This window comes from Cebus imitator, unplaced genomic scaffold (assembly GCF_001604975.1).
Source record: "Cebus imitator isolate Cc_AM_T3 unplaced genomic scaffold, Cebus_imitator-1.0 Scaffold386, whole genome shotgun sequence".
Lineage (NCBI taxonomy): Eukaryota > Metazoa > Chordata > Mammalia > Primates > Cebidae > Cebus > Cebus imitator.
In genome coordinates this window covers 309,726-336,384 of record NW_016107701.1, presented here as the reverse complement: position 1 = coordinate 336,384, position 26,659 = coordinate 309,726, and the positions used below count along the sequence as shown (strand labels likewise).

The following is a 26,659-nucleotide window of genomic DNA, read 5'->3' as shown; positions in this document are numbered from 1 at the left end:
ATTTCTTCATATTTGGTCTGTTTTTTTTGTTGTTGTTTGTTTGTTTGTTTGTTTTGAGACAGACTCTCACTCTGTTGCCCAGGCTGGAGTGCAGTGGCATGCAATCTTGGCTCACTGCAACCTCCACCTCCCAGGTTCAAGTGATTCTCCTGCCTCAGCCTCCCAAGTAGCTGGGATTACAGGCATGAGCCACCACGCCCGGGTAATTTTTATATTTTTAGGAGAGATGGTGTTTCACCATATTGGCCAGAGTGTCTTGAACTCCTGACCTCAAGTGATCTACCCGCCTTGGCCTCCCCAAGTGCTGGGATTACAGGCATGAGCCACTGTGCCGGGCCAATGGCCGTTTCTCATCCAGGCCCTCAAGCATTGTTTTTCTACTGTTTTTTGGCATCTAAGGCACTAGAATTTCATTGAAGCAAATTTGTGCCTAAGAGCTCAGCATTCTCTTCCAGTTTTGTTAACCCCTCTATTTCTTAGGAGATCCTAGGATACCCTGTTGGGATTTTTTTTTTTTCTTAGTTATCTAGGAGAGCAAAGTGTGAATGCCAGGTAGATTCCAAATAAGGAAGAAATGGTTTCTATTAACAGAATCTACAATGATCAGGCTGCTCACACACTGACAATTTCAGGTACTCAGTGGCTTCAGAGGGATTTCACTTCCACTTCAGGGCAGAAGCTATCCCGTGTGACAAGTACAGGTTCAAGTTCTGGGGCCACATTGCCGAATCCCAGCTCTTCCACATATGATCTGAGTGACCTTGGGACTCAGTGTTTTGTTTGTAAAATGAGGATAATAATAACACCTACTGCAAATAGCTGTAGAATTAAGTGGACCTATTCATGTAAAGCTCCTAGAATAGTGTCAGGCACATAGACGGTACTCAGTAAATGTTAGTTTTTACTAAGAGCAATACTAATACCTGTAGGAATTGCACTGTACCAGTATTTATTTATAGGAAACTCCAGTGAGTTTGTATTTTGCTTTTACTCTTTTGTGTATTTTTATAGGAGGGTAGCTGTGGATGCAGGCCTTGGAGTCTTTGCTTCTTACATAATTATTATTCTTGTAGTAAAAACCTTCACGAATCGTGCACCTATATGTTTCTGTCATGAATACTTTTCTGTCAGATCCCTAGCAAATATGGGAGTTGGCTCTGCTAAGTTTTCCATTTCCATTTTCCAGAACTGCCTACCTTGTCCTTACCCACAGTTGGAGTATTATGAAGATAACAGTTATTAAATATGAAAGAAAAACTAAATTTGGCTTTATTTACTTATTTGTTTTTGTGAAGGAACTGTCTAAGTTCTATTAAATAAATGGGAAATGAAAAGAGAAAATACCAGATTTCATTTCCAGAATGATAAAGACATTTTATTTTATCTCCACCCCCTGATAAAGACATTTTAAAAACCAACACAAATGCACACTCAAAACTAAAGTGAATTGATGAATAGAGGTTGGAATGAGTATCTATTGCATAATTATCTCAACTTCTCTTTATGCTTGAAATTTTTCAAAATATGAAAAGTGAAAGCAATGCTGTTTCCTTCACAAGTGCCCATTTGGTTTTTGGACAGGTGTGTCAGTACCTCTGCAGCTGGGCCTGCCTGACACAGTGCCCCCCCAGTATGGGGCACTGAGAGAAGTTAGCATTCACACGGTGCGGGCCAGGCTCCGGCTGCTTTACCACTTCTCTGACCTCATGTACTCATCCTGGAGGCTGCTGAACCTTAGCCCCAACAACCAGGTAACAGACTGACGTGGTAAGCAGCCAGGCACAGACTGGCGTGGTAAGCAGTGCCCATGACATGCTCGCCAGGCCCCAGGGCCTTTCCCTCTGCCTTTGGAAAATTCTTTCATGGCTAATAAGATAACAATTCCATTCCCATTTTATTGCTATTTAGGGACAGTCTAGAAGTTGGTCATGATGCAGCTGGACACAGAGTGATCTTCATTCTGTGATTTGGTTTGTCAAAAAATCAAGTATGAATGGCTAAGCATGCCATTTCTTTTTTGTTGTTGTTTTTTTGAGACAGAGTCTCGCTCGGTCGCCCAGGCTGGAGTGCAGTGGCGCAATCTCAGCTTACTGCAACCTCTGCCTCTCAGGTTCAAGCAGTTCTTCTGCCTCAGCCTCTCAAGTAGCTGGGATTACAGGCATGCGGCATCACGCCCAGCTAATTTTTGTATTTCTAGTAGAGACAGGGTTTTACCATGTTGACCAGGCTGGTGTCGAACTCTGGACCTCAAATGATCCACCCACCTCAGCCTCCCAAAGTGCTGGGGTTACAGGCATAAGCCACTGCACCCAGCCACTATGCATGCCATCTCTACAAAGTCAAAAATATGATTTTAAAACGTAACCACACAAAGCTATTAGAGCCACAGTCAGGGTTTTGTTATGTAAACAAATCTGAGAAATTTCAGATACTTTTTTCTTTTCTTTCAAATTAGCATTTTGGATCCTGGGGAAAGGGAGGTTGGAGAAATGAAGTAAATTTTGCTGATCTTTCTATCTTTATGCACTATTCCAGTAACAAGCTGGCTAACCATCTTGTGTGTGTGTGTGAGAGAGAAAGAGAGATCGAGAGAGAGATTTGACAAATCACTGCTATAAATAGATAATCAGCCAGGCACCAGAGTCTTGTGCAGCACTAAACAGAGTGTTAGCAAACTGTAATTAGTTGGAGAAATGTTTATAATGTAAAGTTAACTGAGAAAACTCAAAATGATATCAACAATGTGAAAAATATTATATATACATATACAGAAGAGAGCTGGAAGAAAATAGATCAAATTATTAATGGAGCCATCTCTTTATGTTAGGATTTGGAATTACTTAATTTGTGTACACGTGTGTATCCTCTGTATTTTCTAAGGTTTTTAAAAATAGCAAGTATATATTTTATCAGAAAAAAATGTTTTAAAGGTTGCTGATAGCTACTAATCCTGAGTTTATGCTTTTAAAGTCCTTTTTTATTTTTTTATTTATTTATTTTTTTTTTTTATTTTTTTTTTTTGAGACGGAGTTTCGCTCTTGTTACCCAGGCTGGAGTGCAATGGCGCGATCTCGGCTCACCGCAACCTCCGCCTCCTGGGTTCAGGCAATTCTCCTGCCTCAGCCTCCTGAGTAGCTGGGATTACAGGCACGCACCACCATGCCCAGCTAATTTTTTGTAGCTTTAGTAGAGACGGGGTTTCACCATGTTGACCAGGATGGTCTCGATCTCTTGACCTTGTGATCCACCCGCCTCGGCCTCCCAAAGTGCTGGGATTACAGGCTTGAGCCACCGCGCCCGGCTAAAGTCCTTTTTTAAAAGCATATGTATTCTTATTTTCAATTTTTAAAATAATGTTGAGACAGGGTCTCACTCTGTGCCCAGGCTGGAGTGCAGTAGCATGATCTCAGCTCACTACAGCCTCAACTTCCTTGGGCTCAGGTGATCCCCTCATTTCAGCCTCCTGAGTAGCTGGGAGTACAGCACCATGCCCAGCTAATGTTTGTGTTTTTGTAGAGACAAGTTTTGCCATGTTGCCCAGGCTTGTCTCAAACTCCTGGGCTCAAGCAGTCCGCCCACCAGAGCCTCCCAAAGTGCTGGGACTACAGGCATGAGCCACTGTGCCCAACCAAAATAATGCATGTTCTACAAGTGAAAATTATTTTTTCTTTTAAGTCTAGATTTTACCATTTCTGATAACTATACTTTCTGTTACAGAACAGCACATCCCATTATAATGCTGGAACTTGGGGCATTGTACAGGGACAACTTCGGCCTTTGTTAGCCCCAAGAGTCTACACTCTTCCAATGGTGCGTTCCATAGGAAAAACCATGGTTCAAGGCAAAAACTATGGACCTCAGATTACTGTAAAGAGGATATCAACCAGGTTAGCATATGTATGCATGTTTCACTAGCTGGGACTTTTTCAGACGAATATTATTACTAATTTCTGTGCACCTTAGCTTCCTCACTTCTAAGGTAGGGTAGATAGTAATAGTACTTACACTAGTACCCAGTGTGGTTACAGCGGGCCTAGCAGAGTGTTTGGCTGTTAAACTAGCTTTTTCAGTCACTGATGGGAAGCTATCACGTGATCTTGGGGAAATCAGTAAGCGTTGTATTTCGTTGCTTTTTTTCTCCCTTTCTTTTAAAGAGGTCGGAAGTGTAAGCCCATTTTTGTCCAAATAGCAAGACAAGTAGTTAAGCTGAATGCGTCAGACCTCCGTCTCCCTTCCCGAGCGTGGAAGGTTAAGCTGGTTGGAGAAGGGGCTGATGATGCTGGAGGAGTGTTTGATGACACCATCACAGAGATGTGCCAGGTATTTTCCTGCAGTGTCCCCTGCTGAGTTACCTAGTCTGCTAGTGGCCATTTTGTTGTTTTCAGTGATCATTCTGTCAGGCATGTTTTTATAGATGTAGCAAGGATGTATTTGTGAGCCTCATATAAAGTCATGCTGTTAGTGATATATAGGTAAATTAGAGCAACAGTTTTTGAAATGGTTTGTCAAGATACCTTACTACAGAAATATCAGTTCTTAGACATCTACCAATGATTCACCATCTGTTGTGTTATAATATTGGCAGAGCAAACAACAATGGCATATATTCACATTTATGTAATAGACAAATCCAGGAGCACCCATGTGCTCTGATTTTTTCTGGCGCTTTTCGAACAAAATAGAACTGCCAAATTCCAGGGGAGTTTGAAAAATAAATGTTAAGAACTGGTCTTAAAATTAGACCAGTTCTAATTTTAAGATCCGCATTGGCAGCTTTTGCGTCCAGATCAGCTTTGTCCTTTCCAGCTTTGCCTAATAAAAAGATTTTTTCAGTAAATCCTGTGACTAAAATAATGCTTGGCTATCATTATTGAATCTATTTGAAACATCATTACACTCTGCTCACAGCCACCACAACTCCTGCACTGGATTAACTTTCTCATTCCTTTTGGTTCTTCATGCATGAATGCTTTCCATATTGGGGATTTCCTAATTTCATTTTAAACTGAAACCACAAAAGTAAATTAGGAAATCGTTGGTTGTCACGTAACATGATAAATTCCTCAAAATATTCTTTTTAGTATGATCTTTAATTGGTGTTCTCTCCATGTGTTTGATTGTCATTTCTCAAAAAATTTTTTCTTCTACAGGAACTTGAAACTGGTGTTGTTGACCTTCTTATACCCTCTCCCAATGCCACTGCAGAAGTGGGTTACAACAGGGACAGGTATGGCAGTCAGCAAGTGTTCATTATATGTCTAAAATAATAATAGCTCACATTTATTGAGTGCTTACTATGCACTGTTTTCAGTGCTTTATACCTGTTATCCCCTTCAGTCCTTATTATAACCCTAAGGAGTAAATATTGTTATCCTCTTGTCAAAGATGAGGAAACAGGCCAGGCGCGGTGGCTCATACCTGTAATCCCAGCGCTTTGGGAGGCTGAGCCAGGTGGATCACCTGAGGTGAGGATTTTTACCATTGCCAACATGGTAAAACCCTGTCTCTACTAAAAATACAAAAATTAGCTGGGCATGGTAGTGTGCACCTGTAATAATCCCAGCTACTCGGGAGGCTGACGCAGGAGAATCACTTGATTTGAACCAGTTGGCAGAGGTTGCAGTGAGCTGAGATCGCACCACTGCACTCCAGCCTGGGCGACAGAGCGAGACTCCATCTCAAAAAAAAAAAAAAAGAGGAAGCACTTCCATCAAGACTTGGTATTTATTGAGACCCAATCAATGATTATATAGAGGGGAGAGGAGGCTCAGACTTGATCATGAAACCTGACTTATTTTATGTTTCTGAAGGTCCACTTGGCCTCCCTGTAATGAATTTTCTGCACCAAAATTTATTTAAAAGTTTTATTATGCTAGCAAGTCACAAAATTTACTATTTGCAATTACATATTATCTTTATATTTGCAAAATTTTGAATTTTGGATCCTGTTTCATGGACTTGTAAATTTAAAACAGAATGATTTTAGGAAATACGGCATTCTGGAGCAGGTAGCTTAAGACCCTTACATAGTTCTTCTAAAAATAGTTCAGAATATAGTCTACGTGCTGTGTGAAACATTAACCATGGTTCACGTGTGGCTTTTGAGAACTCAACATGTGATTAGGGAAGCTGAAGAACTGAATTTTTAGTTTTATTTAATTACTTTAAATAGCCGAATGTAGGCCAGGCCTGGTGGCTCACTCCAGTAATCCCAGCACTTTGGGAGGCCAAGGCAGGCGGATCAACTGAGGTTGGGAGTTTGAGACCAGCCTGACCAACATGGAGAAACCCTCTCTCTACTAAAAATACAAAATTAGCCAGGCATGGTGGCACATGCCTGTAATCCCAGCTACTTGGGAGACTGAGGCAGGAGAATTGCTTGAACCGGAAGGTGAAGGTTGCAGTAAGCCGAGATTACGCCACTGCACTCCAGCCTGGCAACAAGAGCAAAATTCCATCTCAAAAAAAAAAAAAACAATAATAGCCACATGTGGCTAATGGATGCCATGCTGAACAGCACAAGTATAGACCATATACTGTAGCTGTCGTTGCTGACTTACTGCTAATAGAAATGAGGAAAATATTGCTTGAAATATTCCCTTTAATTTTTCAGGTTCCTTTTTAACCCCTCTGCCTGCCTCGATGAACACTTAATGCAGTTTAAGTTCTTAGGAATTTTAATGGGGGTTGCCGTTCGCACAAAGAAGCCTCTGGACCTCCACTTGGCCCCTTTGGTGTGGAAGCAGCTGTGCTGTGTCCCACTCACCCTGGAGGACCTGGAGGAGGTGGATCTGCTCTACGTGCAGACTCTCAACAGCATTCTTCACATTGAAGACAGTGGCATTACTGAGGAGAGTTTCCATGAGGTAAATCCAGGCCAGTCTGTGTTTCTGCTGGTGTTGACTTCCTATATGCACAGGCTAGAACGTTTCTGTGTAAAACTGAGATATGGTCTTCCACTTGCTGTCTGGCTGAACCATGCCATATCTATGCCATTGCTGCCCTTAGCTGCTCTTTCCCTGTTAATTTTTTTCCGCCTGTTAGAGTGAAGAACGAAGGAAACCAAGGTGGAGTGGGGGGCCTGGGGTCCTCAGAGTTCAACAGGCCTGGTTTGGGAATAGGGAGATTTGGTCCCATTTTTAACTATAGCTGGCTGAGTCATCACATTCCTGCTGATCAAGTAGCCTGATCAGTCCTACCTGTCTTGTTTTCCTTGTTTCTATCCTTAAAAATTGTGAGTTTGTTATTGCTGTGCTATATTTATGTGTAAAATGCTTTTTGCTGTCATTTCTACCATGTAATAAAAATTCTTTTTTCTTTGTTCCTAGATGATTCCTCTCGATTCTTTTGTTGGCCAGAGTGCTGATGGCAAAATGGTTCCTATAATTCCTGGTGGAAATAGTATCCCACTCACATTTTCCAATAGGAAGGAATATGTGGAGAGGGCCATTGAATATCGACTTCATGAGATGGACCGACAGGTGAGATGAAGTATCTTGGGAGGTACACATGAATGCTTGGGTTTCTTTCCAAATGAAAGCTGACTGGTTATGAGAACATCTGCTAGTATCCATTTACTTTGTTGATTCTTCTGTATGTATGTATGTATATATTTATTTATTTATTTATTTTAATTAATTTACTTATTTATTTTTGAGACAGCATCTCACTCTATTGCCCAGGCTAGCGTGCAGTGGCGTGATCTCAGCTCACTGCAACTTCTGCCTCCTGGGTTCAAGTGCTTCTCTGGCCTCAGTGTCCCCAGTAGCTGGGACTACAGGCACGTGCCAGCATGCCCAGCTAATTTTTTTATTTTGTGGTAGAGACAGGATTTTGACATGTTAGCCAGGCTCGTTTCGAACTCCTGGCCTCAAGAGATCCACCTACCTCAGCTTCCCAAAGTGCTTAGATTATAGGTGTGAGCCACCGCATCTGGTGATTGCTTTGTATTTATATTTCAAACTCTATTCAGAGACTTCTCAGGCCTTTTTCTCCTTACTGAATGCCTTAAATCAGTTGTGAATTGGTCTTTGGTTGGACTGAGACCAAGTTTTCATCTGGCATTCAGACCTTGTCTTCTTACTCCTCTTTAGTTCTATTTGTACTCATGTCTTACTGCTTCCTAACTCAGTGTCCCAACTCTAGTTGGGTTAGTCAGGACCCACATAAATGAACCCCCAAATGCTGGTCTTGTCATCTCATATTGATTTCCCTTTCCCTCTCCTGCCTCTGTTCTTTAAGTCTCAAAACATATCACATACTTGTTTTTTTTGAGACGGAGTCTTGCTCTGTCACCCAAGCTGGAGTGCAGTGGTACAATCTCGGCCTACTGCAACCTCCACCTCTTCAGTTTAAGTGATTCTTCTGCCTCAGCCTCCCAAGTAGCTGGGACTACAGGCATGTGGCACCAGCTTTTTTTTTTTTTTTTTTAAAGTAGGGGTGGGGTTTTACCATATTGGCCAGGCTGATCTCGAACTCCTGACCTCATTATCTGCCTGCCTCAGCCTCCCAAAGTGCTGAGATTACAGTTGTGAGCCGCCATGCCTGGCCGAGGTATCACATATTTCTATGTTGTGGTCTATGAATTAGGCCCCAGAATTTAGGTCTTATATCTTCAGCTAGCTTGTAAGACATTGAATGAAGAATACATTTTCTATTTCATTTGAGTTATCCTTGTTCTGTGCTGACAGGTAAGGAAGCATTTAATAAATAATGGGAGTGTGAATGAGTGACTACAGAAGTATCATGTCCAAAAATCGTTCGTTTGATAATACATTCATTAATAGCCATTTCAATAGTCCTCTATTTGCAGAATATGTTGAGGTCTTCTCAAGAGCTGGACCCAGGCTGTGAAGCTATAGAAATTTAGTAATTTGAAGTTTATATATTCCGTACCCCTCACTCCTGGCTCCTGCCTACACTTTGGCTTTGGGGCAAGTCCATTCAGAAAAATGATAACTTTAGCTTAATGAAGTTGGGTCTTGTCAGTGATGCCGATTACACAGCCAAGAATTAGTATTTATCTCCAGTTCATGAATATTTTTAGTACTCAGAGAATAAATAACTGACTAGAAATGTATTGATAACCTCCTGCAGGCCAGCCATGGTGCTAGGCACTCTTGCATGCTGTTTTTCCCATAGTTACTCTGTGAGGTAAGGATTGCTGTCACTGTTTCACAGAAGAAAGCACTGAGTGCCCATGTCAGAGCCAAGCCCCAAACCAGGCTCCAAGGTAGTGTCCAGACTCTTCTGAGGTCCCTTCTTCTGAGGATTGGTTAGATACTCTTTCTCCACAGCTGTGTTCTGCTCTGCCTTGGCTTTGTTCTGCTCTCAGTAACAAGCCCTCCTTCTTCTTCCACTTCCTCTTCATCTCTTAGAACTGAGTGTTTATCCCATAGCTGTTCTCAGTTGTCCCTCTGCCATCTCCAAGCAGCCAGCCCCATATCGCAGCCTAATTTCTTTTCCAGACAGTTTTTGTTTTGTATTTCACCAAGCATAACAGCTTGTTTGTTCATTTTTGTTTTCGTTGGGCAGACTATGGTGGGGTATTATCTTTACTATCAGTAGAGACTGCTTTCACTGCCAATCCCTGATCCTTATGGGACAACCTTAGTACCAGTTTTTTATTATTTTATTTTTTAAGAGAGGATCTTACTCTGTCACCCAGGCTGGAGTGCAGTGGCAAAATGATAGCTCACTGCAGCCTTGAACTCCTGGGCTCCAGGGATCTCCTGCCTTAGCCTCCCAAGTAGTAGGGATGACAGGGCAAGCCATTGATTGCACTTGGCCCAGTTTTTTTTAATAATAAATTGTGTTACATATATTTAAAGTATACAATATGATAATATAGGGTATGCATATAGATAGTAAAAAAGTTGCTATAGTGAAGCAAATTAACATACCCATCACCTCACATAGTTACTCACTTCCTTAAGGTATGGTCCCTATTCAGATTCTCGGACTTTTTAAATGATAGATGGTTTTGAGTTGGCCAAGAGCAAAGACATATTTATGAAACAAACCTAGAACAGTGGTGATTCTGTGTAGGGTATGCACTACTGTACAGTCTTGGAGGAGACGTTTTTCTAAATAGGCTGTCAAGGCAGCCCCTGGTTGCATCCCACTTAGCACTCCCCAACTTGCCCATGCCAGCACTGTGATGCTAAGAGAACAGAGCAGGGTGGAATTACCCAGTTACGTAGAATTTCATGTAGTTACTCATATAAAATTCTCATCAAAGTCATGTGAGAGCAGTAATATCTACTTTTTTCAGATGGAAAAATTAAGAGAGTTAATAATTGGTGGAGCTGGGATTTAGAGCCCAAGTCTCTTGACTAAACTCTTTGCCTTTTCAATTGCCTTCCTAAAGGAGGACTTCCCCTTTTTACTTTCTTCTTTGTTCTTTCAGATTTTTTTACAATGAGCACAAATAATTTTTACAAAAAGGATATAACTATTTTCAAAAGACAAATATAAATTTAAAAAACATTAGATAGCTAGATGAGTCCTCCAAGAGCTTCTTACTTTTATGAGGTGAAGTGTCCACACATGCATAGTTTGACAGCACATGGCTACATTGTGATTAGGAATATGAGTGAGTGGGGCTGGCATCAGGGAGGGCCCCAGTGAGCTGGGATTTGTAATGGAGGGAAGGCAGGCTCCTAAATTGGACTTGAACGAGAACCAGGAGTGTAACAGTCCCACAAAAGGGAGAGGTTCTAACAAGGGTTCAGAGGCAGGGAGGGTGGGCAGTTTTCACTGACTCTCACGCCCGGAGGTCTGAGAAACAAGTGGAGGGTCTGGGGAGCAGATGAGCAGGCAGGAGGAGGCACCCGCCCCACAGGGCCCATGGCGGTGCCAAGTTCACGCACACTCATTGAATGATCAACCTCTCCCGGGGACAGGTAGCTGCAGTCCGAGAAGGGATGTCGTGGATTGTTCCTGTGCCGCTGCTGTCCCTTCTCACAGCAAAACAGCTGGAGCAGATGGTGTGTGGGATGCCTGAGATCTCTGTAGAAGTCTTGAAGAAAGTGGTACGGTACCGCGAGGTAGATGAGCAGCATCAGCTGGTGCAGTGGTTCTGGCACACGCTGGAAGAGTTCTCCAATGAGGAGCGGGTGCTTTTCATGAGGTTTGTGTCAGGAAGATCTCGACTACCAGCCAACACTGCTGACATTTCTCAGAGATTTCAAATCATGAAGGTTGATAGGGTAAGTAAGCTGTTTTTTTTTTTCTTCGTAGTGTCTGCCTTATTGCTTCCTTGTTGTTGTCTTACTCTGTGGCCCAGGCTGGAGTGCAGTGGCATGATTTCAGCTCACTGCAATCTCCGCTTCCTAGGTTCAAGCAGTTCTCCTGCCTCAGCCTCCCCAGTAGCTGGGACCATAGGCGACTGCCACCACAGCTGGCTAATTTTTTTGTATATTTTGGTAGAGATGGGGTTTCTCCATGTTGGCCCGGCAGGTCTTGAACTCCTAACTGCAGGCGATCTGCCCACCTCAGCCTCCCAAAGTGCTGGGATTACAGGCATGAGCCAACACGCCTGGCTCTCTGCCCTGTGTTGCTTTTATGTTGGGGAAACAAAACTGTGACCCTCAAGTAGGCCTGCTGATTCATGCTGAATACTTGCAATTTCCAGAGTAATGAAAAAATCAAGGAGTAAAATTTGTTTAGAAATATCATTTAGCTTCAGTGGGAAAAGTCCTAAGTGGATGTAGAGAGCATATTACACCCAGCAACCTTCCCTAAGTCTTCTAGCATCTTCTTGAGTTAAAGCTGAACTTGACCAGAGGGATAAACTTCCTCTTCTTGCGCTAAGGCATGGCCTTGTTTGTTTTCTTGAAGATATTAACCATTAATGGTGGGTGTACCCCAGTAGGAAGCCAGAGATGCAGGGAGCAATAATAACACTACGCTTGCCTGCATGGTGTGCATTGTGGGGCAGGCAGGGCTGCATCTCTGCCATCTGATGAAAGGCCCCAGCTACAGAGCCCCGGCCCAGCTGCCATTTTGACAGATGGCTTAGGAATAAGAGGGCTTAGAGTCTGAAATGCACACTGCTGCCAGAGTCATCCTGCTTAAGCACCCATCTGACCATGTCACTCTGCTCCTTTCAGACCTTTCAGAGACCCCCTGTGTTGACTTTGGAATAAACGCCAAAGACCTTAACTGTTTTTATTCCAAACTGTTACGTTTTGACAGTTCTCATGTTCTGGTTATAATGGGCTGTTTGCCTTTCTCCGCAGTAGACCGGCTATGTTTAAAATTCTGTGTTTTTATGTAAGCTGTTCCCTCTGCTTTAGTAAGTCCTCCCTCACACCCCTTTCCATCTCTGGCAAGCACTTATTCATCCTACAAGCCCAGCGCCAGTCATCTCCAGGAACCCTTTGTAGATGCTTTCCTGGAGTGCCCCTACCATTCCTGAAGGCAGACCTATCCAGACTCCTTCTCTCCACCTCCTCAACACTGGGTACAACCCTCAAACCAAAAACTTAACTGCATTAAGTGAGGAGTGCCTCTCTTCCCTGTCTCCATCCCCACTCTTCAGAAGACCCCTCTCCCACGTGAGCTGGGAAGTTCTCTGAGCAGGACCCATGATGTTTGTTCAGAAAACAGTAAGGGAAGTGGGGCCTCTTTACACACAGGCCCTTCCTGCCAGCTTAAGTGTCTGGCTTTCTGGTGTTTTTCTAGTAGCTACTCCTGGAGTTGCTGTAGCCAAAGCTAGTCCTCCCTGTGCTGCCTCCTGAGGCTGCAGGTGGCTGCTCTGCTCCTGGGCTAGGCTTGCTGGAGAAGCCACCCGCAGGAAGGGTTATAAAAAGAGCCTTTCCATAAGTTTTCTGCATGACTTGCCAAGAACTATAAATTGTAAATCTGTTTTGTTGCTTCAGAGCAGTGGGGGAGGAGGAAATGGCTTATTTCTATTCAGCTCTGGAAACAATCCTTGCCTTATACCAGTCTTGGGCTACCCCTGCCTTTCTAGGAGTTAATCCACCACTAATCTCTAGCCTCAGGGTTGTCAGCCTCAGTAACTGACTATGGAAGACGTTTCCTTTGTGGCTTTTAGATCATTTCTGCAGTACCCACATTTAAGTCATCAGAGCCACCTAGTGGCACCTCCCTTCCTTGCTGCTTTCAGTTTTTCTTCATTCAAGCTCTGAGTCATCCATCACTGGCTGTGGTGCATTTGGGCTGCTGGGCTGTTCCCCTCCCATTGCAGGACAAGTGGCTCCCCTAGGTGTGGGGCTCTGGGGAGAAGGGCTGATTTCAAGAGGATGCTGAGTGAGATAAGACAGGTTTTTTTTTTTTTTTTTTAAGCCTTTTAAAATTTTATAAAAACAGTATAATGTCATTACTGTTACTACAAATTGTTTAAGAAACAGTTGCTTGCAAGGAGAGATAAAGAACATATATAATCCTGTCTCTCCAGTAGTAGCTGTTTTTACCTTTGTGAAATTCCTCATGGTCTTTGCCTCAGTTGTACAGACTTTTACATGATGTATCTAGAATTTTTTCTGCCTTTTTTTTAACTTCCTGAACACTTTTCTGTTTTGCTGCTAGTCATCATAATTATAATTTCAAATGATGTATCACCATCAGTTAAATGGATGGACTGGGGTTTAATTGACTGCCCCTTCTTTAAGTGAGCTGTACGAGGCAGCCATGGGGCCTGCAAAAGAGGTAGAATACACACGAGGAGGAGGCAAAGAGGCTCCCAAAGCTGGCTGCATCTCACAGTTTTTCTTTCCATTCTGCCTGCTCTGTTGGGGGATCCCTGCAGCTGGCTTCCAGTCTGCACCCTCTTGGTGGATGGGTACGAGGGACAGGTCCCCTCTTACTACACTCTCACCCTCTTCCAGGCACTGTGTGCAGTGTGTTCTCTCAAGCAGTCCTGCCAGTCAGGGCTCCTCCTCGCTTTACACACACAGACATTGAAGAAGGTGAGGAAAGGAGGGAACATCTTCACCCAGAGCCTTGAGGGCCTATGGGGCAGTAGGGCCCCTGCTCATTCTATCTGGCCCAGTCTCTGTGTCCACTTGACTTAACCGTGCGGCCATGTTAGTTCCATCTTGAAGGCAGAGAGAGGTCATGTGCAGCCCTATTCCCCCGTGTGGCACTCTGATGTCCCCAGTCACGGCTCTGGGTCTCTCTCCACAGCCTTATGACAGTCTGCCTACCTCACAGACCTGCTTCTTCCAGCTGAGGCTGCCCCCATACTCCAGCCAGCTGGTCATGGCCGAGCGCCTGCGCTATGCCATCAACAACTGCCGCTCAATCGACATGGACAACTACATGCTCTCGAGGAACGTGGACAACGCCGAGGGCTCCGACACTGACTACTGACCACGCGGGTGCTCTCACCCTCCCTTTCTTCCCTTAATAATGCTTACTTCTGATTTGATGTTGATATACTTTTATGGTAACTACATAGATGTTTTAGGAACATAAACCAACATTATAAACAGTGGCCACATTATTTACTCTAAATGTAACAAAGAAATTAGATGTTTTTATTTTTCTGTGATTGTACAAAAACAAAAAAATGAAGTGCTCTCAGTCAGGTTTTTTCCTTCATATTTTTGGTCACTTTTGATAAGTTTGCATGAAACCATTTTGGTGCATTTTTAGTTGGGAATGGTACATTTTTGTAGACCCACCCAGTGAACATGAAATTGTACATGGTGTATAATTGTTCATTAGAAAGGACAGTTTTACATGAATATTCATATATTTATTTTGTTTTAATTTGAATTGCCTGTTCAGGGTTCCTTATGCAGAGAAATAAAGCAAGATTCAGGAATTGGAGCGTGGCTGTTGGTGTTGCTTCCTGCAGAGCTTCTGACTGGGAGTTGCCATTGAGGCAGACATTAGCCCAGAACAGAATGAGCTTCCAGGCCTGTCTTGCTCTGATGGCTTTTTGACACATTCAGAAACTTTCCTTTACATTGAGGGTGGGCGTCACTTGGAAGTTACATGTGGTTCTAGGATACCCCTGTGGGTTGGAAGCCCCTGTGTTCCATTGCTCTTCTGTCATCCTGGGTCTCTCTCACTTTGTTCCCTCAGCTGCTCCGCCCTTGTCAGCACCACCCTTCCTTCTCTGGACAGTCCCAGCATACTTAATGTGGGGTGCAACTCTACCAGACGAGGAGAAAGAAGACTTCAGTAATGCCACCTGGCCCTTCCTGTGAAGAACCTACAAAGACAAAATGAGCACGTGATGGAATGAAAGAACAGGGCAGTTAACAACATGTTCCTGTGGGGAGGGCAGCCAAGTGGAAGGTGTTACAGAAAGGCCGGCTACCACAAGCAGGCACTTAGCATGTATAAATGAGTGAATAAGTAGATGAATGTTCCAATCAACATGGGAACTGATGAGTGGCTCTCATATCCTTGAATGATGGAATTGTGCAGAGGGCTGGGGAAGGGGTTGCATTCTTGGTGCTCAAACCCAGCTGCCCCTGCAGGCCCTCAGTGCTGGTGTGTGTCAGCAGTGTCAGGGTGAGAGTGTGTTTCTGGGGGAAGGGGCCAGTTGAGAGCAGCTGGGAGGGCTCTGGCTTCTTGGAGTGTGCGCAGGAAGAGGGGAGGCCTGTGGACAGCTTGTCTCCCTCACCTGCAGCAAGTTCATGCCACAAGCTGCTCCCACTGGACTTCCTGGACAGGATCTTTACAGACAGCCTGCTCTAATGAGGTGCCAGACAGCCAGCCCTCTGCAGGCAGTTATTTTCCACAAGGAAGATAGAAGGTACATGTTTTCAAAGAGAAATTGAAAGAAAAATACAGTTTTGCCAGCTAAGATAATATAGTAAATGGATCTTTCCTAGTGAGAATACCTAATAATATTTAGAATAATGACTTCTTTGTGTTATTTTTAAAAAGGCTTCAACTACAATTGGGTCTCGGAGGGAGATTATAGCTTTTGGGGAAACCCCAGGAGTTCTGGGTAAAGATGAGCCTTTAATACTAAGAGCGTAGTCAGTAGCATTGTTGAAGGGCTCTGGGCTTGAAGTCTTCCTGCTGTGGTGGGAAGACCCTGCCTAGGTCTCTGGACCAGGAGAGAATTTCTCTAAGAAAAGAAAGGCATCTGTGCTTCCAAGATCCTGGATGATCCAGGAGAGGCCACTTAGGGTCTTCAGAGCCGCTTCCTACGTCCCTCTTGCAGAGCTGGGCTGAGGACATGCAGAGCAAAGGATACATCTGCAGTCTCTAAATTCAAAATAACACCTCATCCTGTGCCGCTGCCACGGTTTGCTCTGGACTGAGAGGCAGGAGCACCCCAGAAGGCTGGCACTGTGGTTTCAGGTCCTGGGCTCAGGGCTAAGAGACAACTGTTCAGGTTTGCCCCTGTGAAAAGAATTGGCACAGTGCTGTGGTTTTATAACACACACTATTTCTTTGCCAGAAACTTGTTATTTCCTCATTGTCCTGACTATTCATTTTTTTTTGCAGACACAGGGTCTCACTGTGTTTCCCAGGCTGGTCTGGAACTCCTGGCCTCAAGCAGTCCTTCCATCTTGACCTCCCAAAGTGCTGGGATTCCAGGTGTGAGCCACTGTGCCCCGTCTCTCTTGACTTTTTGAAAAATCTGGAAGAGGGGGAAGCACAAGTCCCTGATCTGAGGAGCTGCAATGGACCTGATGCAGGAGCTTTCCTTGGTTCACTTTCAGCCCTTAGAGAGGCTTAGGCAGTTTTTTGTTCGCTGGCCTCATTCACTTAACAAATACTTGCAGTTTTTAAGACCCTTAAGCAGTCTCAAGAAAACTTTGACTGTCAGTTTTTAAAATTTAAGATTTCTCCAGACATCTTTCAAAATATGGCTTTGTTCTGGGCCTCCTAGCCTTATGGCCTTTGCCCAGGACTTCTGGCCTGATGAAGCCTACATCTGGTGAGCTTGGGTTTTAGCCAAAAGCAGATCTTAGGCATTGAATCCTAGAGCTGAAGGGAAAGTCTCGAAGAGGTCAGATGATCTCTGCCTGTATAAACCAAGAATCCAAGATCAGGAGAGGGAAAGCGGGATCACAGGTACACCCTGGCGAGAACTGGGAGTCTGCTTTCTGTCAGCATGCCGTGGTAGCGCCAGGGGGCGCTCAGTCATGTCCCTTCCAAACACTCATCCTGTGCAGAAACAGGCCAGTGTGTCCCTGCAAGACAAGGCTCAGCGCACCACCTCCTGACCTAAGGGCCTGTGCCCCTTGTCTCTCTGCTGGCACTGGGGCTCCTGTGCAGAGCAGTGCAACGTGGTAACAGGCCAGCCTCCAGCCAGTGTCCTGCCCTAGCGCTGAGGTTCTACCAACCACCTATTCCTCCTGCACGTGACCATTCGCTGCCTTGGCCAAACCTTTGAAAAAGTTAGGATTCCCAGAGTTGAGGGGCATCTGTGATCTAACTGAAACCGTGAGGGCATAGATAATCCCAAGCCATCTCTGGGTGGCTTGAGAACACAATCAGGCTCCCATCAACCCTGGCTCACCCTTCCCTGGATATGCCTTGGGCTTCTTGATGTTTGCCTTTTCTGTGCCATGCCTGCCACTGGGAACATCCTCCTTAGAGTTGGAACCTGTGGGAACTGGGGTCAGCCCACAGGCCCAGCCCAAAAGCTCTGTCTGCCACAAAGCATGCCTGGCTTACCCACAAATAGACCTGGCTTACTGCTTCCCAGTGCCTGGGACTTGTGGGTTGTGCCAGGCTCTCAGCTTTTCTAGCCCCTCCATGGATATGAAGATACATTCCCCTATCCCTGACTTCCAGGCCCTGCATATTTAGACATAATCTTACAACAATGTCACAGAGAGAGTATTGGTCCCATTTTACAAATAAACTGAAGCTCAGAGAGCTTCATATCTTGTCAAAAGCTATGACAGCAAAGCTTGGAGATTGCTCAAGAGCACCCCTCAAGCTCAGCTGCGTGTCTTCCAACTAGGGCTGAGTTCATCAGGTAGAACCTGGCCCAACGCATGCACAATACCCAGTAAATGCTTGTGAGATGAATTCGTTGGTGGATTAATTTAGCCTGCAGGACCCTTTGTTGTATGCTAACCTGAGTCTGAAAGGGTTTTTCTTTTGTTCTTTTACTTTTTAATTAATGGGGGAGGGGCACAGAGCTTCCATTCCTTCCCTGGGCATGCCACCCTCCAGGAACCTCCATGCATGTAGCTCTCTGGAAGCTACAAAAGTGGTGTTTTAGATTAAGGGAGGTATTGCACTCTGTTAAGTGCTTTGCTCATGCCTGGTGATGGTGAACAGTGACTGTTAGAAGATAGAGTGGAGAGCCATGTGTCTCCATCAGTGCCCACCTTCTGGGTCACCTGAAATGACCCATCACTTTCAGAACCCAAAGCTCCTCTGGCTTAGGTAGGGGCCAGCTGGTATCCCTAGAAACAGCAGTGGACACAGCTGTGAGCCCTGCTTGAGTTCTGTGATCACTATGCCTTGGGATGCAAGGGGGTTAATGGGCATTGGAGGGTTAACCTGGGAACTTAACCCTCATCTACAAAAGAGCTTCCATGGGAAAGGGAGGCCTTCAGGGAATGCAGATTACCCCATTCTAGCTCAACCTACAGAGACCTCTGCTTTACATAGTCAATAGCGATCCTTACAAGAACCCCCAAAGCAAGGTTCCCTTGTTATCCTTAGTACTCAGATAAGAAAACTGAGGTTTGGAGAGGGCCTTCTGTCTCTGGTCACAGGGCTTTAAAGTGAGGGAGATGGGATGGAAACCCAGATCTGTTAGATCCTGAAGCCAGGATCCTGTTGTTCTCCAGGCTAAGCCACCAATTTAGGACAAATAGGACATGCTGGGAATTAGGGCTTATTGGAGATGATGAAAGCAAAGCCCTCGGGTGTAAGTGGCTCTGTTGTAGACAAACATTCAACCCTCTAGAAGCCTGAGCTTGCTTTCAACAGTGTTCAGAGTAATGGGAGAAAAATTCATTCCCAACAAGGCCTCCCCAGATTACAAAGCAGTGGTGGGCAAACTGGGAAGTCACCCAGAAGCAGCCTGGGTCTCACAGGCTAGTAGCAGGATCCTGCCACTCCACTGCAGCTAGTAGTGTGACAGAGCTGGCTCTCCCAACACAGGGGTTAGAAGAGATTATTCTGGCCAGGGCTTACTCCCTGTTTCTGTAGTAAGTACTGCCCCAGCCAGGGGCCCTTCAGCAGTCCCCAGAGGGATTGGGGTAGGACAGGGTGCTGGTTGCCTGTTCACCTGTCCTGCCTGGAAAAAAATCCAGTGGCCCTGGGACTTCACCTACCATCTGTGCATGGGGTCCTGGTTCTTGCTGGCGGTAGGTTGGGCTGAGGGGGAACCTTCATCTTTCATTTCATCCTCACATTAATCTGTCCATTCACTGCTACCTCCATCCCTTACTGTAACCGAACAAAACAGGTGCAGATGCTTGAATTAACAAGAGCGAGGTCTGGTAATAAAATCAAATTTATTACCCAAGCTAGAAAAGGGGGAAGTAGTCGGATTGCTCTTTCAAGTAACTGCTTCAGTTTTTAGGGGGGAAGTTTTTAGGGGTTTTAAAAGGAAAGACTTGATAAGGAAGGTGTACAAGAACTGGGCTGAGTATGATGTCTGTTTTGTTCTGGTGGCTATCTTGGGTTTCAGTCCACCTGGACCTCAGATTGACGTTATTTTAACAATGGCCAGGTGGTTAATTAGCCATTTTGAAGTAATTTTTGGAGGTTTACAGCTGGGTCTCCAGACTTAAGATTAGCCCCTGAAACTTCTAAGACGTAACATAATTAGATAGTAGCATACAGTTAGATAAATGCAAAGGGGGCATATATAGTGAGAAAAGGGAGGGACATGGAGTCTATTTTAAGGCTGAGGATCGGCTTTTGCAGTTGCCTCAAGGTTGTATCTTGAAATTCAAGAGAAAGGAAAAAAAGGTTTAAAATGCATTTGGAGTTGAGCTGCAGGATACATTGCTTCTCTGAGTATCTGCTACTCAGCTTCCCTCCTCATTCACTCTGCTCCAGCCATTCTGACCACCTTGCTGTTCCCCCAACACGAGCCACACCTGTAGTCCGCGGCCTCTGCACTGACGGTTCCTCTGCCAGGAGTGCCTTCCTTCCACATGGCTTGCTTACCTGTCTCTCTGGCTTTCATGTCTCAAATGTCATCTCAATGAAGCTTACATTGGTCAACCTTTTCTCAGAGGCTTCACTCCACCCCCCAGTTTCTTGCCAGCAATTCCTGATAGCCCCTTACAGCCTGCACTTTTTTCCATAATTTCTACCTTCTTGCATACCAGTTGCCTGTTGTCTCTCCCTCAGCTAGAACGTAAGCTTCATGAGAACAGAATCTGTCTTTTTCCTTGCTGTTTCCCTGTTTGAGCAATGAATTAAGAAACCAGTGAGTAGGGATCAAGCTCCTCTTTCACACCTGGCCTCGGATGGGTGAAGGGCTTGGTCACAGCTGGGGCTGGGTGGAGCCGGAGCGTGAGCAGCGCCACACTGCTCCCCGCCTCTTCCACCCACCCAGAATTCTCCGCAGGGACTCAGGACCAGGCGGCTGCCAGGAGGCGAGAGCCTTCACTAAATGTGGGACGTCAGTCACTACAGTCCTGAAATTGAAATGGGAAGTCCAGGCTTGTGCTCATATCCAGCAAATCCAACAGGTGAAAATCTAGCTTGTCATCAGCTTAAAATGGTTCCATTATCAAAAGCTTAGCCAAGGCTGCTGCTTTTGTTTTTAAATATTTAAATATTTAGTTTGAGGTTTTTTGTTTTTCCAAATCATTTTTTTCCCTTATGAGATGAGAACAGTAGAAAATATGGGTAACTGTGCAGTTTACGTAAGAATTCAACAATTGGGAGATAATTTTCTACAGTAGCGAGTGCGGTCACTCCGGGAACTCATCTGCCCCAGCAAAGGCGAGCAGGCAGGCGCGCGCGCGGGCAAACCGCAGGGAGGGGCACCCGGCTTTCCCTCCTCCAGCTTCGCCGAGATCACTACCGGTGGCCCTTGGAGGCGACGGTCCCCAGGACACTCCGGGAGGCCACTGGGTCTCGAGGGGTCGCTCCGCCCCCCCTCGACCCTGTGGGGTCGAGGACCCTGCGGACGGCAGCCCTGGCCTCTCACCCCCGCGCGCCAGCGGGCGAGCTCTGAGTGGTGAAGCCCTCCCCACCGAGGTGATTTCCACCCAATAGCGAGCAGAGTCCCCGAGGACGGCGAGGCACCTCCCGCCGTCGTTGGGGGCGCACCGCACAAAGCTGGGGCGGAAGCGAGAGGGGAAAGGCGGTGGTGTTGAGTGACAACCAGCCGAGTCTTTTCCAAACATCCATTTAATCTTGCGTTCCTCTGGGTATAAAGTCGTAACGTGAGGTAGGCATTGTTGTCCCCACTGTGCAGATGGGGAAACTGAGGCTCAGAAGATGCGGTGCTGGTCTGGAAGGTGGAAGAGCTGGGGTCGAAACCAGGATGTCTGGGGCTGCGCTCCTCCCCCCGGGGTCGCGGCGGGGCGGTATCTAGTGCTGCAGCAGCTTGCCGAGGGTCGCGGCGGGCGCGCGCGGGCGCGGGGGTTGGTCGGGCAGCATGGCGGCGCTGTGCTCGGCGCGCAGGGCCAGGCGCGGGCATGCGGCGCGCAGGCGGCGCAGGCCGGCCGCGCTCACGTTGCGGCAGAAGTCCACGTGCAGCGTCTGCAGCGCGCGCCCGTCCGCCGCCACGGCCGCTAGCGTGCGGTTGGTGACGCGCGCGCAGTTCTCCAGGCGCAGTGCACGCAGGCGTGGGCAGCAGCGAAGCAGGCGCGCCAGGCAGTCGTCGGTGACGTGGCCGCAGCCCGACAGAGTGACGGATGCCAGATTGGGGCACCTGTGGGGAAAGCGCGGTGACCCGGGGTCCACTGGCTCGTTGAAGCCACCCAACCGCCCCGGGGGACGGGCGTATTTATTTACCGAGGACTCGGGGCCTGCGAAGTGAAGACACTTGGCTGCGACGACTCGCAGGGTTCCAAGTCAGCTTTCTGGCCGGCCCATTTTCCCTGCTCTTTCTGCCCCTGCATCTCAGCGTACCTTCATCTACGTGGGTTCGTGGCTTGTAGCCTGAGGAGCCCCTGGTGGGAAAGCTCCGACCCCGGCTCAGCAGAGTCCTGGGGCGGCTGTGGACAGAGGGAAATGCCGGTTTCAGGAGCCACAGCCCTTGTCTCTTTGTTTAGCTCCGGACATGCTGGCGCAGGGGAGCGGTGCGTGGCCACTGCTCCAGTCTAGCTTCAAGTTGAGGCCCCTGAATGTACCGGCGGGACGTGAGCGGGAAGAGGGATTTGTTCCTTGGAGATGGCTTAGTGACAGGACCATCCCAACCCTCGAGGTGGTGGGAGCAGGCGTCAGCATTGACTCCGGGTTCAGCTTAGTTGACTAGAGCTGTTCCTGCCTCCCCTGGGGCACCAGCCTGGAAAAGGGCAGGAATCGGAGGCAGCTAGAGGCAGGCCCTGAGCAGGTACAGTCAGGGACACACAGGTTGCTTGCCCAGAAAGCTTGGGGGTCCCACTTTTGCCGCCTCATCAGCCCCTCCCAACGAGAAAAGATCTTGAGCAAAGTTCGACTTGGCTTGTCGCCATGTCAGTCGCTCCCAGAACCTTGTTTTCCTCTGCGTCGGGGGAATAACGTCTACCGTTGGGGTTGTGAGGAGCCTGCAGCGGGGACCCTCCACAGTCATAATGCGCGGGACCAGCCGCTTCCAGTCCAGAAGGACCGACTCATGGGACCAGTGGGCTTGGCTCTCCGCAGCAAGAAGGAGCTGGAGTCTGGTCTGGGGAAGTGTTTCCCTTTCCCTGCCAGCCGCCTCTGCAGCTCTGCGACTGCCCCCGCTGGGCCAGCTGAGCTCCTTGGTGCCTGGCTTGGGAAGTAAGGAACTAAAATATGCTGGACCCAGCCACGTTTCACACAGAGCCTAGGCCTCTTTCAGGTTCATGTGCCTTCGTTCCTCACCCCATTCAACCTCTACACCCGCAGTTTTGTTCATGAGGCAGCTGGCCCAGGGAGCCCAAGTGACTGGCCTGTGATTTATTTGCGGACCCGGGACAGATGTCTGAACCTTGCTGGGTGCCTCTTCCTCATCTGTCAAGTGGGAGGAATTGTTACCTTCAAGGTGGTTATAAGGATTAGGTGTTTAAGCCTCAAAGGTGTTGGATGATCGTTTACCTAAGAACTTTTGAATAATTCTGATGCGGGGGGGGGGGGGGACGGGGAAGCCGACTGTCCCCTGCCCAGCTATCCTCAGCCATTCCTCCCAACCTGAGCTGAGTGCCAGAAGAACCAGATTCAGTAGACGTTCATCAGTGCCTACTATGTGCCACGTGCCACTGTGTCATTTAATCCTCTTACCCTGTGGGATGAGGAAAATTTAGCACATTTTACAGAAGAAATGAGGTTGCAAGAGTTTAGATATTGGAGCTGGGGTCACATGGTTGGACGCACTCTCTCAGCAGAGAGCCGTGATAGCAAAGCCCTTTGCTTTTTATGTGACAGCAGGGTCCCTTGCGTGACCAGTACAGAGGCCTGGGAGGTCCACTCCACACCTCGCAGATTTGGGCCATGAAGCTCGGTTCTCGTAGAGTAAGAATGTAACAACTTCAGGACTCCTTCTGCTATGCGCCCGCCCCCACCCTCAATATCACTCTCTAGTCTGATTCCTGGGCCTTATTAAGCCTGTCAAAATGGCCTTGTCCAGCCAGGACCCAGCCCCAAGTCCATCTTCTGTTTCCTTCCTACCAGCTCAAAAGAAAGGTGGGGTCACTACGCTGTTTCCTTCCACTCCTGTCGCGCTGCCAGCAAATAGCAGCTGTGAACTTGGGTGGCAGTAAACTGGCTGAGCTTAGTTTTCCATGAACAGCCAGGCCCAGTTTAAGTGATCGAGGGGGTGTTTTTCCTCAAAGGCAGCACAGGACCGGCAGAAGCTCAGTGAGAGGCTGGTTGAGTACCTCTGTTCTTGCCTGGGCGGCTCTACCCATGAGGCTGGGACGATGGAGGGATCCTGGCCTGGTGGTTCAGCGTCTGTGTCTGGGGTGGGGTGAGCAGATAGATACAAGAAGTATTTGGGACATACACTTAAAATTCATTGTTTATCTGAAAATCATATTTAACTGGATAGCCTATATATTTGCTAAAATCTGGCAACTCTAGGCTGTGGGCAAATCTCACCACCTCATGGAGCATCAGTTTGCCAATTTGAAAAATTAGGCTAAGCCACCCTCCCTAGGAGTACTGTTTAAATCAGTAATGCATCTTCTCCAGGAGTCTGGTTTGGCTAAGCTGACCCGGGCACCCTGGCTCCCCTGCCTCCCCTTCCTCTGCAGTGTTTCCCAGGCCTCGGGGGCTGTTTGCTAGGCCTAATGGAGGGGTGAGCTGATAGCTGTATCTGGAAGCCTTTTCCCAGAGCCTGACCTTGAAAATCCAGGCCGAGATGGACCCACCCAGCACTTAATGACTACCAGGGAGGACAGCTGCCCAAAGGGCAGGGACAACTGAGACCCCACTTCTTGGTGTTTGCATGAAGCAGTTCCAGGACCTGTGAGGCTGAGAAGATTAGCAGTGGTTTCCCTCAGGATTGTATCTGTCTACTGGGCACCGTGTTTTGGGTGGGCCGTGTCTGCCTTGGGCCTAGTTTGAGGCACCCCCAAGGTGGAGCCATCTTGGTCTCGTAATTTGCTCTTGTCTGCCCCCCCCCACCCCACCAAGAGGGAAGCCAGAGCTAGCGGGGCCAGCACTGCTCAGGAGGCAAGGTGGCCTACCTGTCGCACACCCGGAGGAGGAAATCATTGACTAGGCTCTCGTGCTGGCTGCAGATGCTCCTCTGGAAGGCACTCTTGAGCCAGTCCTCAATGCTGCACACCTGCACACGGCTGGAGTGCCAGCAGATGGAGAGGCTGCGGAGAGCAGGGCCCAGGAGGAAGTTGTCCTTCTGGAGTTCAGTGAGGGAACGGAAGTGCAGCAGGGACCAGAGTGCGGGGTCCTCAAACACCTCGTGGAGCTGGGAGCAGGTCCTGGCGAGGCTCTTCCTGCTGTCCTTGTCTAGGAAGGAGAAGAGGTGCAGCAGGCACTCCCGGTTGAGCTGGGTTATGTGCATGGTGAGCAGCGGCCACATGTGAGTGCGGCAGCTAGGGGACGGGCTGACCTGCCTTCTCTCCTCCCCAGTTCTGGCCTGCCAGTGGACATATATGGTTGAGGAATGGTGTTTATTTTTGGCTAACAACTGGTGCTGAAGCTCTGCGGAGGGGCGAGGGAAGAAACAGCAGGACCCAGACATACGTGTGGCAGTCTGTGGCTCGGCTTATGTTCAAAGGGATTGAAAATCCTGGCAGAAAAGCAGCCTATTGAAGCTACTTTCCTTAAAAGGGATTTCTTTTCCCTTTAGCTGACAATTTTGTTTAGCAGTGAGCACGTTTGGCTTTTCCCAAGGCGTTTTCGTTGGGAGGCGGTGGCCAGGCTAGCTCTGTCTGGGTTTGCAGTCCCTATTCACGGGGAAGGAGTCTAATTGTAAATGTTAACTGTTGTGATTTTCTAGTACATCATTGTGAATCTTTTGCTTCATCCTTAGTAGGAAGAAGCCTGTTGTGTGTGAATAGTGAAGGGTGACAGTTGTGAGTTCTGTGCTGTAAGCAGAGTCCTTGGCTGATGCCTCATTCCTGTTATTTTTGTGCCATAGAATAATGGTCTCCAGGCTAGGCTGGTCGACCTTCAAGTCCTGCTGTCCTCCTCTAGGCAGGGGGATTTTCCTGGGCTTCATCAACAGCTAGATTTTTTTTACCCTGACTTGTTTATAAAAGATTTTACTGAAGTAGCTTCTTTCCAGAGTTGCGTTTTATTGGTTTGGTAGGTTGTTTGGTTTGGTTTTTTTGTAGTTTTGGTCAAGCAGTACTGAGTATGTCTGTGTTTTAAATTGAAGCTTACTTGGCTTTACATTTTCCCACCGATATGGCCTTCTATTTTATATAACCTGTATTTCCCAAAATGTCAAATGGATGAGGTAGCTCTTAATGTGAAACTGCCTGAAACAATTTTAAGTTCAATATTTTAGACTCTCTTTGCCTTTAAGCTGACCACAAACCATCTGCTCTCAGTGCCCTCCATCTCCTCTTGAAGAAACCGGTGGACCACACCTGCCCTCTCTGACTCCACCCTAGACAAGTTTCCTGGAGGTAGTGTCAGTGATGTTGTCTCTTCCTGAGTACTCAGAGCCTCACAGTATGGCAGACCCTTTTCCTAATGCTCTTCACTCCCAAACCTAGCCCCAACCTTAACTTCCCTGCCATGAATCCCTGGTGTCGTTTTTTGGTTTGCTTGGGGGATGCTGATACAGTGCAGCTGTGTAGGCCACATTCTCCCTGGGCAATAGGGAGTACCAAGGAGAGAACGGTTTTCCTCTGCCAGCCCAGAGACTACCACCTCAGTGGTTACTTTTGTTTGTTCTCCCATTTGGAATAAGAGGGAATGAGAATCCTTCTGGTTTTTCCATGGACAGAAATGAAGCAACCTATGCTGAACCCACTTCTGGAACTAAGGTTTGGTCAGGGCTGGTGCAGCTTTGCCTTTAAAGGCAGCAGGCAATCAAGCAAAGAAGAAAGTAGCCATTGTAATCAGTGCCTTTCCTGAGAAGCCAGCCTCAGCTGGTCCCCCTGTGTCTCCATTACTCCACCATGCCAAGATGAAGTGCAATGGGGGGATT

At 47.1% G+C, this 26,659-nt stretch overlaps 2 protein-coding genes and 1 pseudogene across 13 annotated transcripts in view; 1 reads left to right on the top strand and 2 right to left on the bottom strand.

The window, feature by feature from the left end:
• HERC1 (HECT and RLD domain containing E3 ubiquitin protein ligase family member 1) overlaps positions 1-14,799 on the top strand; it is a 230,823-nt gene extending 216,024 nt beyond the window's left edge. For 10 of the 11 annotated variants that reach the window (XM_037731214.1, XM_017508102.2, XM_017508100.2 and 7 more), the window contains 8 exons: positions 1,582-1,751; positions 3,718-3,887; positions 4,155-4,320; positions 5,151-5,227; positions 6,614-6,866; positions 7,329-7,481; positions 10,905-11,210; positions 14,152-14,799. In XM_037731214.1, the coding sequence (XP_037587142.1) occupies positions 1,582-1,751; positions 3,718-3,887; positions 4,155-4,320; positions 5,151-5,227; positions 6,614-6,866; positions 7,329-7,481; positions 10,905-11,210; positions 14,152-14,337 (1,481 nt within the window). In that variant the 3' untranslated portion in view covers positions 14,338-14,799. Of the gene's footprint in view, positions 1-1,581; positions 1,795-3,717; positions 3,888-4,154; positions 4,321-5,150; positions 5,228-6,613; positions 6,867-7,328; positions 7,482-10,904; positions 11,211-14,151 lie in introns of those variants that run through there. The other variant, XR_005196792.1, reaches the window with a different exon arrangement.
• A 4,606-nt stretch (positions 14,800-19,405) lies between these two features.
• On the bottom strand, positions 19,406-21,291 carry LOC108288914 (annotated as a pseudogene).
• On the bottom strand, positions 21,272-25,116 carry LOC108288913 (F-box and leucine-rich protein 22). 2 transcript variants are annotated; one of them, XM_017508111.2, is made up of 2 exons: positions 24,726-25,116; positions 21,272-21,808 (listed from the first exon to the last, which is right to left on the bottom strand). In XM_017508111.2, exons 1-2 carry the CDS (start codon positions 25,076-25,078, stop codon positions 21,466-21,468), a joined length of 696 nt encoding a protein of 231 aa, XP_017363600.2. In that variant the 5' UTR covers positions 25,079-25,116; the 3' UTR covers positions 21,272-21,465. The 2 variants fall into 2 exon arrangements, with proteins under 2 accessions (XP_017363600.2, XP_017363602.2); XM_017508113.2 differs by having other exon boundaries at positions 21,685-22,094.
• Between the last annotated feature and the right edge of the window lie 1,543 nt (positions 25,117-26,659).